The sequence below is a fragment of the Chiloscyllium punctatum genome, unplaced genomic scaffold (genome assembly GCF_047496795.1).
Source record: "Chiloscyllium punctatum isolate Juve2018m unplaced genomic scaffold, sChiPun1.3 scaffold_443, whole genome shotgun sequence".
In the NCBI taxonomy this organism is placed as follows: Eukaryota; Metazoa; Chordata; class Chondrichthyes; order Orectolobiformes; family Hemiscylliidae; genus Chiloscyllium; species Chiloscyllium punctatum.
Window position 1 is genome coordinate 78,244 of NW_027310177.1, and position 13,048 is coordinate 91,291.

Genomic DNA, 13,048 nt, shown 5'->3' on the forward strand with positions numbered 1-13,048 from the left:
ATTAAAGGGAGTGAGGGGGAGAGGGGGATTAGACTGGGTGGGATATTAAAGGGAGTGGGGAGTGAGGGGGAGAGTGGGATTAGACTGGGTGGGATATTAAAGGGAGTGAGGGGGGAGAGTGGGATTAGACTGGGTGGGATATTAAAGGGAGTGAGGGGGGAGAGTGGGATTAGACTGGGTGGGATATTAAAGGGAGTGAGGGGGGAGAGTGGGATTAGACTGGGTGGGATATTAAAGGGAGGGAGGGAGGGGGAGAGTGGGATTAGACTGGGTGGGATATTAAAGGGAGTGAGGGGGGAGAGTGGGATTAGACTGGGTGGGATATTAAAGGGAGTGAGGGGGAGAGTGAGATTAGACTGGGTGGGATATTAAAGGGAGCGGGGAGTGAGGGGGGAGAGTGGGATTAGACTGGGTGGGATATTAAAGGGAGCGGGGAGTGAGGGGGGAGAGTGGGATTAGACTGGGTGGGATATTAAAGGGAGTGAGGGGGAGAGTGGGATTAGACTGGGTGGGATATTAAAGGGAGCGGGGAGTGAGGGGGGAGAGTGGGATTAGACTGGGTGGGATATTAAAGGGAGTGAGGGGGGAGAGTGGGATTAGACTGGGTGGGATATTAAAGGGAGTGAGGGGGGAGAGTGGGATTAGACTGGGTGGGATATTAAAGGGAGTGAGGGGGGAGAGTGGGATTAGACTGGGTGGGATATTAAAGGGAGCGGGGAGTGAGGGGGGAGAGTGGGATTAGACTGGGGGGCATATTAAAGGGAGTGAGGGGGGAGAGTGGGATTAGACTGGGTGGGATATTAAAGGGAGTGAGGGGGAGAGTGGGATTAGACTGGGTGGGATATTAAAGGGAGTGAGGGGGAGAGTGGGATTAGACTGGGTGGGATATTAAAGGGAGTGGGGAGTGAGGGGGAGAGTGGGATTAGACTGGGTGGGATATTAAAGGGAGAGGGGAGTGAGGGGGGAGAGTGGGATTAGACTGGGTGGGATATTAAAGGGAGAGGGGAGTGAGGGGGGAGAGTGGGATTAGACTGGGTGGGATATTAAAGGGAGCGGGGAGTGAGGGGGAGAGTGGGATTAGACTGGGTGGGATATTAAAGGGAGTGGGGAGTGAGGGGGGAGAGTGGGATTAGACTGGGTGGGATATTAAAGGGAGTGGGGGAGTGAGGGGGGAGAGTGGGATTAGACTGGGTGGGATATTAAAGGGAGTGAGGGGGGAGAGTGGGATTAGACTGGGTGGGATATTAAAGGGAGTGGGGGAGTGAGGGGGGAGAGTGGGATTAGACTGGGTGGGATATTAAAGGGAGGGAGGGGGAGAGTGGGATTAGACTGGGTGGGATATTAAAGGGAGGGAGGGGGTGAGTGGGATTAGACTGGGGGGATATTAAAGGGAGAGGGGAGTGAGGGGGGAGAGTGGGATTAGACTGGGTGGGGTATTAAAGGGAGTGAGGGGGGAGAGTGGGATTAGACTGGGTGGGGTATTAAAGGGAGTGAGGGGGGAGAGTGGGATTAGACTGGGTGGGATATTAAAGGGAGTAGGGAGTGAGGGGGGAGAGTGGGATTAGACTGGGTGGGATATTAAAGGGTGTGGGGAGTGAGGGAGGAGAGTGGGATTAGACTGGGTGGGGTATTAAAGGGAGTGAGGGGGGAGAATGGGATTAGACTGGGTGGGGTATTAAAGGGAGTGGGGAGTGAGGGGGAGAGAGGGTTTAGACTGGGTGGGATATTAAAGGGTGTGGGGAGTGAGGGGGGAGAGTGGGATTAGACTGGGTGGGATATTAAAGGGAGCGGGGAGTGAGGGGGGAGAGTGGGATTAGACTGGGTGGGGTATTAAAGGGAGTGAGGGGGGAGAGTGGGATTAGACTGGGTGGGATATTAAAGGGAGTAGGGAGTGAGGGGGGAGAGTGGGATTAGACTGGGTGGGATATTAAAGGGAGCGGGGAGTGAGAGGGGAGAGTGGGATTAGACTGGGTGGGATATTAAAGGGAGCGGGGAGTGAGAGGGGAGAGTGGGATTAGACTGGGTGGGATATTAAAGGGAGCGGGGAGTGAGAGGGGAGAGTGGGATTAGACTGGGTGGGATATTAAAGGGAGCGGGGAGTGAGGGGGGAGAGTGGGATTAGACTGGGTGGGATATTAAAGGGAGTAGGGAGTGAGGGGGGAGAGTGGGATTAGATTGGGTGGGATATTAAAGGGAGCGGGGAGTGAGGGGGGAGAGTGGGATTAGACTGGGTGGGGTATTAAAGGGAGCGGGGAGTGAGGGGGGAGAGTGGGATTAGACTGGGTGGGATATTAAAGGGAGTGGGGAGTGAGGGGGGAGAGTGGGATTAGACTGAATGGGATATTAAAGGGAGTGGGGAGTGAGGGGGAGAGTGGGATTCGACTGGGTGGGATATTAAAGGGTGTGGGGAGTGAGGGGGAGAGTGGGATTCGACTGGTTGGGATATTAAAGGGAGTGGGGAGTGAGGGGGAGAGTGGGATTCGACTGGGTGGGATATTAAAGGGTGTGGGGAGTGAGGGGGAGAGTGGGATTAGACTGGGTGGGATATTAAAGGGAGTGAGGGGGGAGAGTGGGATTCGACTGGGTGGGATATTAAAGGGAGTAGGGAGTGAGGGGAGAGAGTGGGATTAGACTGGGTGGGATATTAAAGGGAGGGAGGGGGAGAGTGGGATTAGACTGGGTGGGATATTAAAGGGAGTGGGGAGTGAGGGGGAGAGTGGGATTAGACTGGGTGGGATATTAAAGGGAGTGAGGGGGGAGAGTGGGATTAGACTGGGTGGGGTATTAAAGGGAGTGGGGAGTGAGGGGGAGAGTGGGATTAGACTGGGTGGGATATTAAAGGGAGTGAGGGGGGAGAGTGGGATTAGACTGGGTGGGGTATTAAAGGGAGTGAGGGGGGAGAGTGGGATTAGACTGGGTGGGGGTATTAAAGGGAGTGGGGAGTGAGGGGGAGAGTGGGATTAGACTGGGTGGGATATTAAAGGGAGTGAGGGGGGAGAGTGGGATTAGACTGGGTGGGGTATTAAAGGGAGTGAGGGGGGAGAGTGGGATTAGACTGGGTGGGATATTAAAGGGAGTGGGGAGTGAGGGGGGAGAGTGGGATTAGACTGGGTGGGATATTAAAGGGAGTAGGGGAGTGAGGGGGGAGAGTGGGATTAGACTGGGTGGGATATTAAAGGGAGTGGGGAGTGAGGGGGGAGAGTGGGATTAGACTGGGTGGGATATTAAAGGGAGCGGGGAGTGTGGGATTAGACTGGGTGGGATATTAAAGGGAGTGAGGGGGGGAGAGTGGGATTAGACTGGGTGGGATATTAAAGGGAGTGAGGGGGGAGAGTGGGATTAGACTGGGTGGGATATTAAAGGGAGTGAGGGGGGAGAGTGGGATTAGACTGGGTGGGATATTAAAGGGAGCGAGGAGTGAGGGGGAGAGTGGGATTAGACTGGGTGGGATATTAAAGGGAGAGGGGAGTGAGGGGGGAGAGTGGGATTAGACTGGGTGGGATATTAAAGGGAGTGAGGGGGGAGAGTGGGATTAGACTGGGTGGGATATTAAAGGGAGTGGGGAGTGAGGGGGGAGAGTGGGATTAGACTGGGTGGGATATTAAAGGGAGTGGGGAGTGAGGGGGGAGAGTGGGATTAGACTGGGTGGGGTATTAAAGGGAGTAGGGAGTGAGGGGGGAGAGTGGGATTAGACTGGGTGGGATATTAAAGGGAGTAGGGAGTGAGGGGGGAGAGTGGGATTAGACTGGGTGGGATATTAAAGGGAGTGGGGAGTGAGGGGGGAGAGTGGGATTAGACTGGGTGGGATATTAAAGGGAGTGGGGAGTGAGGGGGGAGAGTGGGATTAGACTGGGTGGGATATTAAAGGGAGTGAGGGGGGAGAGTGGGATTAGACTGGGTGGATATTAAAGGGAGTGAGGGGGGAGAGTGGGATTAGACTGGGTGGGATATTAAAGGGAGTGGGGAGTGAGGGGGAGAGTGGGATTAGACTGGGTGGGATATTAAAGGGAGTGAGGGGGGAGAGTGGGATTAGACTGGGTGGGGTATTAAAGGGAGTGAGGGGGGAGAGTGGGATTAGACTGGGTGGGATATTAAAGGGAGTGGGGAGTGAGGGGGGAGAGTGGGATTAGACTGGGTGGGATATTAAAGGGAGTAGGAGTGAGGGGGGAGAGTGGGATTAGACTGGGTGGGATATTAAAGGGAGTAGGGAGTGAGGGGGGAGAGTGGGATTAGACTGGGTGGGGTATTAAAGGGAGTGAGGAGTGAGGGGGAGAGTGGGATTAGACTGGGTGGGATATTAAAGGGGGAGGGGAGTGAGGGGGAGAGTGGGATTAGACTGGGTGGGATATTAAAGGGAGTGAGGAGTGAGGAGTGAGGGGGAGAGTGGGATTAGACTGGGTGGGATATTAAAGGGAGTGAGGAGTGAGGGGGGAGAGTGGATTAGACTGGGTGGGATATTAAAGGGGAGGGGAGTGAGGGGGAGAGTGGGATTAGACTGGGTGGGATATTAAAGGGAGTGAGGGGGAGAGTGGGATTAGACTGGGTGGGATATTAAAGGGAGTGGGGAGTGAGGGGGGAGAGTGGGATTAGACTGGGTGGGATATTAAAGGGAGTGAGGGGGGAGAGTGGTTAGACTGGGTGGGGTATTAAAGGGAGTAGGGAGTGAGGGGGGAGAGTGGGATTAGACTGGGTGGGATATTAAAGGGAGTAGGGAGTGAGGGGGGAGAGTGGGATTAGACTGGGTGGGATATTAAAGGGAGTGGGGAGTGAGGGGGGAGAGTGGGATTAGACTGGGTGGGATATTAAAGGGAGTGGGGAGTGAGGGGGGAGAGTGGATTAGACTGGGTGGGATATTAAAGGGAGTGAGGGGGGAGAGTGGGATTAGACTGGGTGGGATATTAAAGGGAGTGAGGGGGGAGAGTGGGATTAGACTGGGTGGGATATTAAAGGGAGTAGGGAGTGAGGGGGAGAGTGGGATTAGACTGGGGGGGATATTAAAGGAGTGGGGAGTGAGGGGGGAGAGTGGGATTAGACTGGGTGGGATATTAAAGGGAGTGAGGGGGGAGAGTGGGATTAGACTGGGTGGGGTATTAAAGGGAGAGGGGAGTGAGGGGGATAGTGGGATTAGACTGGGTGGGATATTAAAGGGAGAGGGGAGTGAGGGGGAGAGTGGGATTAGACTGGGTGGGGTATTAAAGGGAGAGGGGAGTGAGGGGGATAGTGGGATTAGACTGGGTGGGATATTAAAGGGAGAGGGGAGTGAGGGGGAGAGTGGGATTAGACTGGGTGGGGTATTAAAGGGAGTGAGGGGGGAGAGTGGATTGACTGGGTGGGATATTAAAGGGAATAGGGAGTGAGGGGGGAGAGTGGGATTAGACTGGGTGGGATATTAAAGGGAGTAGGGAGTGAGGGGGGAGAGTGGGATTAGACTGGGTGGGATATTAAAGGGAGTAGGGAGTGAGGGGGGAGAGTGGGATTAGACTGGGTGGGATATTAAAGGGAGTGAGGGGGGAGAGTGGGATTAGACTGGGTGGGATATTAAAGGGAGAGGGGAGTGAGGGGGGAGAGTGGGATTAGACTGGGTGGGATATTAAAGGGAGTGGGGAGTGAGGGGGGAGAGTGGGATTAGACTGGGTGGGATATTAAAGGGAGTAGGGAGTGAGGGGGGAGAGTGGGATTAGACTGGGTGGGATATTAAAGGGAGTGGGGAGTGAGGGGGGAGAGTGGGATTAGACTGGGTGGGATATTAAAGGGAGTGGGGAGTGAGGGGGGAGAGTGGGATTAGACTGGGTGGGATATTAAAGGGAGTGGGGAGTGAGGGGGGAGAGTGGGATTAGACTGGGTGGGATATTAAAGGGAGCGGGGAGTGTGGGATTAGACTGGGTGGGATATTAAAGGGAGTGAGGGGGGAGAGTGGGATTAGACTGGGTGGGATATTAAAGGGAGTGAGGGGGGAGAGTGGGATTAGACTGGGTGGGATATTAAAGGGAGTGAGGGGGGAGAGTGGGATTAGACTGGGTGGGGTATTAAAGGGAGTGAGGAGTGAGGGGGAGAGTGGGATTAGACTGGGTGGGATATTAAAGGGAGTGAGGAGTGAGGGGGAGAGTGGGATTAGACTGGGTGGGATATTAAAGGGGGAGGGGAGTGAGGGGGGAGAGTGGGATTAGACTGGGTGGGATATTAAAGGGAGTGAGGGGGAGAGTGGGATTAGACTGGTGGGATATTAAAGGGAGTGGGGAGTGAGGGGGAGAGTGGGATTAGACTGGGGGGGATATTAAAGGGAGTGGGGAGTGAGGGGGGAGAGTGGGATTAGACTGGGTGGGGTATTAAAGGGAGTGGGGGGGGAGAGTGGGATTAGACTGGGTGGGATATTAAAGGGAGGGAGGGGGAGAGTGGGATTAGACTGGGTGGGGTATTAAAGGGAGTGAGGGGAGAGAGTGGGATTAGACTGGGTGGGATATTAAAGGGAGTAGGGAGTGAGGGGGGAGAGTGGGATTAGACTGGGTGGGATATTAAAGGGAGTGAGAGGGGAGAGTGGGATTAGACTGGGTGGGATATTAAAGGGAGAGGGGAGTGAGGGGGGAGAGTGGGATTAGACTGGGTGGGGTATTAAAGGGAGAGGGGAGTGAGGGGGGAGAGTGGGATTAGACTGGGTGGGATATTAAAGGGAGTGGGGAGTGAGGGGGGAGAGTGGGATTAGACTGGGTGGGATATTAAAGGGAGAGGGGAGTGAGGGGGGAGAGTGGGATTAGACTGGGTGGGATATTAAAGGGAGTGAGGGGGGAGAGTGGGATTAGACTGGGTGGGGTATTAAAGGGAGTAGGGAGTGAGGGGGGAGAGTGGGATTAGACTGGGTGGGATATTAAAGGGAGTGAGAGGGGAGAGTGGGATTAGACTGGGTGGGATATTAAAGGGAGTGGGGAGTGAGGGGGGAGAGTGGGATTAGACTGGGTGGGATATTAAAGGGAGTGGGGAGTGAGGGGGAGAGTGGGATTAGACTGGGTGGGATATTAAAGGGAGTGGGGAGTGAGGGGGAGAGTGGGATTAGACTGGGTGGGGTATTAAAGGGAGTAGGGAGTGAGGGGGAGAGTGGGATTAGACTGGGTGGGATATTAAAGGGAGTAGGGAGTGAGGGGGGAGAGTGGGATTAGACTGGGTGGGATATTAAAGGGAGTGGGGAGTGAGGGGGGAGAGTGGGATTAGACTGGGTGGGATATTAAAGGGAGTGAGGGGGGAGAGTGGGATTAGACTGGGTGGGATATTAAAGGGAGTAGGGAGTGAGGGGGGAGAGTGGGATTAGACTGGGTGGGATATTAAAGGGAGTGGGGAGTGAGGGGGGAGAGTGGGATTAGACTGGGTGGGATATTAAAGGGAGTGAGGGGGGAGAGTGGGATTAGACTGGGTGGGATATTAAAGGGAGTGAGGGGGGAGAGTGGGATTAGACTGGGTGGGATATTAAAGGGAGTGAGGGGGAGAGTGGGATTAGACTGGGTGGGATATTAAAGGGGGAGGGGAGTGAGGGGGGAGAGTGGGATTAGACTGGGTGGGATATTAAAGGGAGTAGGGAGTGAGGGGGAGAGTGGATTAGACTGGGTGGGATATTAAAGGGAGTAGGGAGTGAGGGGGAGAGTGGGATTAGACTGGGTGGGATATTAAAGGGAGTAGGGAGTGAGGGGGGAGAGTGGGATTAGACTGGGTGGGATATTAAAGGGAGTGAGGGGGGAGAGTGGGATTAGACTGGGTGGGATATTAAAGGGAGTGGGGAGTGAGGGGGAGAGTGGGATTAGACTGGGTGGGATATTAAAGGGAGTGGGGAGTGAGGGGGAGAGTGGGATTAGACTGAGTGGGATATTAAAGGGAGGGGGGAGTGAGGGGGAGAGTGGGATGAGACTGAATGGGATATTAAAGGGAGTGAGGGGGGAGAGTGGGATTAGACTGGGTGGGATATTAAAGGGAGGGGGGAGTGAGGGGGAGAGTGGGATGAGACTGGGTGGGATATTAAAGGGAGTGGGGAGTGAGGGGGAGAGTGGGATTAGACTGGGTGGGGTATTAAAGGGAGAGGGGAATGAAATGAACCAGGATCGCTCGGCCTCCGAAGTGAAGCCTGGACGGATATTCCCGCCTCACCTGACCCTTATGCCGGCCCAGAACCACCATGACTGAATCCCAATCCTTCTTGGGAATGACGGTCTCCAACATGGACTGTTTGATCCCTGCAGGAAGTGGGGGGAAAATCGGGAATGGGAGGAGGGAAAGAGGCCAAACCATTTCAAAGCAGATCTCCTCTCTCCCCAGGACCAAATGGTGCAGCGTGGGATCTTACTGTGCCCCGAGCGTCAACGTCAGGGAAGGGTCCGCCCCAATTCTGCACTCAACACTTCTCAGTGACCCTCCCACAGCCCCCACTCCCTCAGCACTGACCCTCCCACAGCACCCACTCCCTCAGCACTGACCCTCCCACAGCGCCCACTCCCTCAGCACTGACCCACAGCACCCACTCCCTCAGCACTGACCCTCCCACAGCACCCACTCCCTCAGCACTGACCCTCCCACAGCGCCCACTCCCTCAGCACTGACCCACAGCACCCACTCCCTCAGCACTGACCCTCCCTCAGCACTGACCCTCCCTCAGCACTGACCCTCCCTCAGCACTGACCCTCCCACAGCCCCCACTCCCTCAGCACTGACCCTCCCACAGCCCCCACTCCCTCAGCACTGACCCTCCCACAGCCCCCACTCCCTCAGCACTGACCCTCCACAGCCCCCACTCCCTCAGCACTGACCCTCCCACAGCGCCCGCTCCCTCAGCACTGACCCTCCCACAGCGCCCATTCCCTCAGCACTGACCCTCCCACAGCACCCACTCCCTCAGCACTGACCCTCCCACAGCGCCCACTCCCTCAGCACTGACCCACAGCACCCACTCCCTCAGCACTGACCCTCCCTCAGCACTGACCCTCCCTCAGCACTGACCCTCCCTCAGCACTGACCCTCCCACAGCCCCCACTCCCTCAGCACTGACCCTCCCACAGCCCCCACTCCCTCAGCACTGACCCTCCCACAGCCCCCACTCCCTCAGCACTGACCCTCCCACAGCGCCCGCTCCCTCAGCACTGACCCTCCCACAGCGCCCATTCCCTCAGCACTGACCCTCCCACAGCGCCAGGGGGAGATGGGGATGAGGGGGGAGATGGGGACGTGGGGGGGAGAGGGAGGGAGGGACACCGTGCGAGTGAGTGAAGAGCCGTACCTTCCAGAAGGTGTCCGTCCTCTGTGCGACATACACAAGAATCATAGCCAAGGACATCCTGAATGGTCACCTGGAGCAGACAGGGAAAGGACAGCCGACTGTTCAGATCATGTCAGGGAATGGGGCCGGTTCAAACACAGAAACAGTGTGGTACATTCAGTACAGGGTTATACCCTGGGGAAAACTCCCTCGACACTGTCCACCCCATCAAACACTCCCAGGGACAGGGGGGGGTTAGGTACAGGGTAAAGCTTCTTCTACACTGTCCCCCAATCCCAGGGACAGGGGGGGGTTAGGTACAGGGTAAAGCTTCTTCTACACTGTCCCCCCACTCCCCGGGGCGGTGGGGGGGGGTTAGATACAGAGTAAAGCTCCCGCTACACTGTCCCCCAATCCCAGGGACAGGGGGGTTAGGTACAGGGTAAAGCTTCCTCTACACTGTCCCCCAATCCCAGGGATGGGGTGTTAGATACAGAGTAAAGCTTCCTCGACACTGTCCCCAACCCCTAGGGACGGGGTGTTAGATACAGAGTAAAGCTCCCTCTGCACTGTCCCCCCACTCCCAGACACAGGGGGTTAGATACAGAGTAAAGCTCCCTCTACACTGTCCCCCCCCACTCCCAGGGACAGGAGGTTAGATACAGAGTAAAGCCCTCTCTACACTGTCCCCCCACTCCCAGGGACAGGGGGGTTAGATACAGAGTAAAGCTCCCTCTACACTGTCCCCCCCCACTCCCAGGGACAGGAGGTTAGATACAGAGTAAAGCCCTCTCTACACTGTCCCCCCACTCCCAGGGACAGGGGGGTTAGGTACAGAGTAAAGCTCCCTCTACACTGTCCCCCCACTCCCAGGGACAGGGGGGTTAGATACAGAGTAAAGCTCCCTCTACACTGTCCCCCCCCCACTCCCAGGGACAGGGGGTTAGATACAGAGTAAAGCTCCCGCTACACTGTCCCCCCACTCCCAGGGACAGGGGGTTAGATACAGAGTAAAGCTCCGTCTACACTGTCCCCCCCACTCCCAGGGACAGGGGGTTAGATACAGAGTAAAGCTCCCTCTACACTGTCCCCCACTCCAGGGACAGGGGGTTAGATACAGAGTAAAGCTCCCTCTACACTGTCCCCCACTCCCAGGGACAGGAGGTTAGATACAGAGTAAAGCTCCCTCTACACTGTCCCCCCCCACTCCCAGGGACAGGGGGTTAGATACAGAGTAAAGCTCCCTCTACACTGTCCCCCACTCCCAGGGACAGGGGGTTAGATACAGAGTAAAGCTCCCTCTACACTGTCCCCCACTCCCAGGGACAGGGGGGTTAGATACAGAGTAAAGCCCCCTCTACACCGTCCCCCCACTCCCAGGGACAGGGGGTTATATACAGAGTAAAGCTCCCTCTACACCGTCCCCCCACTCCCAGGGACAGGGGGTTAGATACAGAGTAAAGCTCCGTCTACACTGTCCCCCCCCACTCCCAGGGACAGGGGGTTAGATACAGAGTAAAGCTCCCTCTACACCGTCCCCCCACTCCCAGAGACAGGGGGGTTAGATACGGAGTAAAGCCCCCCCCTATCAGCCGGGGGTTGTTCCTGTCTCTGTGAGGATACTGACGGGCTCCCTGTACCTTGGCGTTGTAATATCGCCCTTGTTTGAAACGCCTGTCGATGAATCGAACAAACAGATCCGTCCTGAGCCAACAGGTGTCCCGGGTCACCCTTGAGGAACTGGAACCATTCCGGGATGGACAGCATTTCGGGGAGTCAGCACCGCTGTGGGAACAGTGACATGGTCAGGACACAGGAGGGGGGGGGGGGGGGGGGGGGGGGGGGGAGGGGGAGAGACGGGGGGTGGGGGGGGGGGGAGGGGGAGAGACGGGGGGTGGGGGGGGGAGAGGGGGGGAGGGGGAGAGTCGGGGGGTGGGGGGAGGGGGAGAGACGGGGGGTGGGGGGGGAGGGGGGAGGGGGAGAGACGGGGGGTGGGGGGAAAAAGAGAGAGGGGGAGAGAGGGGGAGGAGGGGGGGGAAGAGGGGGGAGGAAGAGGGAGAGAGGGGGGACACAGGGAGAGAGGGAGGACACAGGGAGAGAGGGAGGACACAGGGAGAGGGGGAGAGAGGGGGGACACAGGGAGAGAGGGAGAGAGGGGGAGAGAGGGGGAACACGGTGAGAGAGGGAGAGGGGGACCCAGGGGACACAGGGAGAGAGGGAGAGAGGGGGAACACGGTGAGAGAGGGAGAGAGGGGGGACACAGGGAGAGAGGGAGAGAGGGGGAGAGAGGGGGAACACGGTGAGAGAGGGAGAGGGGGACCCAGGGGACACAGGGAGAGAGGGAGGACACAGGGAGAGGGGGAGAGAGGGGGAACACGGTGAGAGAGGGAGAGAGGGGGGACACAGGGAGAGAGGGAGAGAGGGGGACACAGGGAGAGAGGGAGAGAGGGGGAACACAGGGAGAGAGGGGGGGACACGGTGAGAGAGGGAGAGAGGGGGGACACAGGGAGAGAGGGGGGACACAGGGAGAGAGGGAGGACACAGGGAGAGGGGGAGAGAGGGGGAACACGGTGAGAGAGGGAGAGAGGGGGGACACAGGGAGAGAGGAGGACACAGGGAGAGGGGGAGAGAGGGGGAACACGGTGAGAGAGGGAGAGAGGGGGGACACAGGGAGAGAGGGAGAGAGGGGGACACAGGAGAGAGGGAGAGAGGGGGAACACAGGGAGAGAGGGGGGACACGGTGAGAGAGGGAGAGAGGGGGGACACAGGGAGAGAGGGAGAGAGGGGGACACAGGGAGAGAGGGAGAGAGGGGGAACACAGGGAGAGAGGGGGGACACGGTGAGAGAGGGAGAGAGGGGGGACACAGGGAGAGAGGGGGGACACAGGGAGAGAGGGAGAGAGGGGGACACAGGGAGAGAGGGAGAGAGGGGGAACACAGGGAGAGAGGGGGGACACAGGGAGAGAGGGAGAGAGGGGGACACAGGAGAGAGGGAGAGAGGGGGAACACAGGGAGAGAGGGGGGACACGGTGAGAGAGGGAGAGAGGGGGGACACAGGGAGAGAGGGAGAGAGGGAGAGAGGGGGACCCGGGGGACACGCGGAGAGAGAGAGAGAGGGACCCAGGGGACACGCGGAGAGAGAGGGAGAGGGGGACCCAGGGGACACAGGGAGAGAGGGAGAGGGGGACACAGGGAGAGAGGGAGAGAGGGGGGACACGGGGAGAGAGGGAGAGAGGGGGGACACGGGGAGAGAGGGAGAGAGGGGGAGCCGGGGGACACGGGGAGAGAGGGGGAGGAGGAGCCAGGGGACACAGGGAGAGAGGGAGAGAGGGGGAGCCGGGGGACACGGGGAGAGAGGGGGAGGAGGAGCCAGGGGACACAGGGAGAGAGGGAGAGAGGGGGACCCGGGGGACACGGGGAGAGAGGGGGAGAGAGGGGGACCCGGGGGACACGCGGAGAGAGAGGGAGAGAGGGGGACCCAGGGGACACGCGGAGAGAGGGGGAGAGAGGGGGACCCGGGGGACACGCGGAGAGAGAGGGAGAGAGGGGGACCCGGGGGACACGGGGAGAGAGGGAGAGAGGGGGACCCGGGGAGAGAGGGAGAGAGGGGGACCCGGGGGATACGGGGAGAGAGGGAGAGAGGGGGACCCGGGGAGAGAGGGAGAGAGGGGGACCCGGGGGACACGCGGAGAGAGAGGGAGAGAGGGGGACCCGGGGGACACGGGGAGAGAGGGAGAGAGGGGGACCCGGGGAGAGAGGGAGAGAGGGGGACCCGGGGGATACGGGGAGAGAGGGAGAGAGGGGGACCCGGGGAGAGAGG

At 58.2% G+C, this 13,048-nt stretch overlaps 1 protein-coding gene across 1 annotated transcript in view; it reads right to left on the reverse strand.

Moving 5' to 3' along the window:
- Positions 1-13,048, reverse strand: part of LOC140472799 (G-patch domain and KOW motifs-containing protein-like) — a 45,401-nt gene that overhangs the window by 28,479 nt on the left and 3,874 nt on the right. Inside the window, exons 2-4 of the mRNA XM_072567520.1 lie at positions 10,870-11,014; positions 9,251-9,320; positions 8,128-8,213 (exon numbers count right to left, since the gene is read on the reverse strand). Of these exons, the coding sequence (XP_072423621.1) occupies positions 8,128-8,213; positions 9,251-9,320; positions 10,870-11,014 (301 nt within the window). The remainder of the gene's footprint in view (positions 1-8,127; positions 8,214-9,250; positions 9,321-10,869; positions 11,015-13,048) is intronic.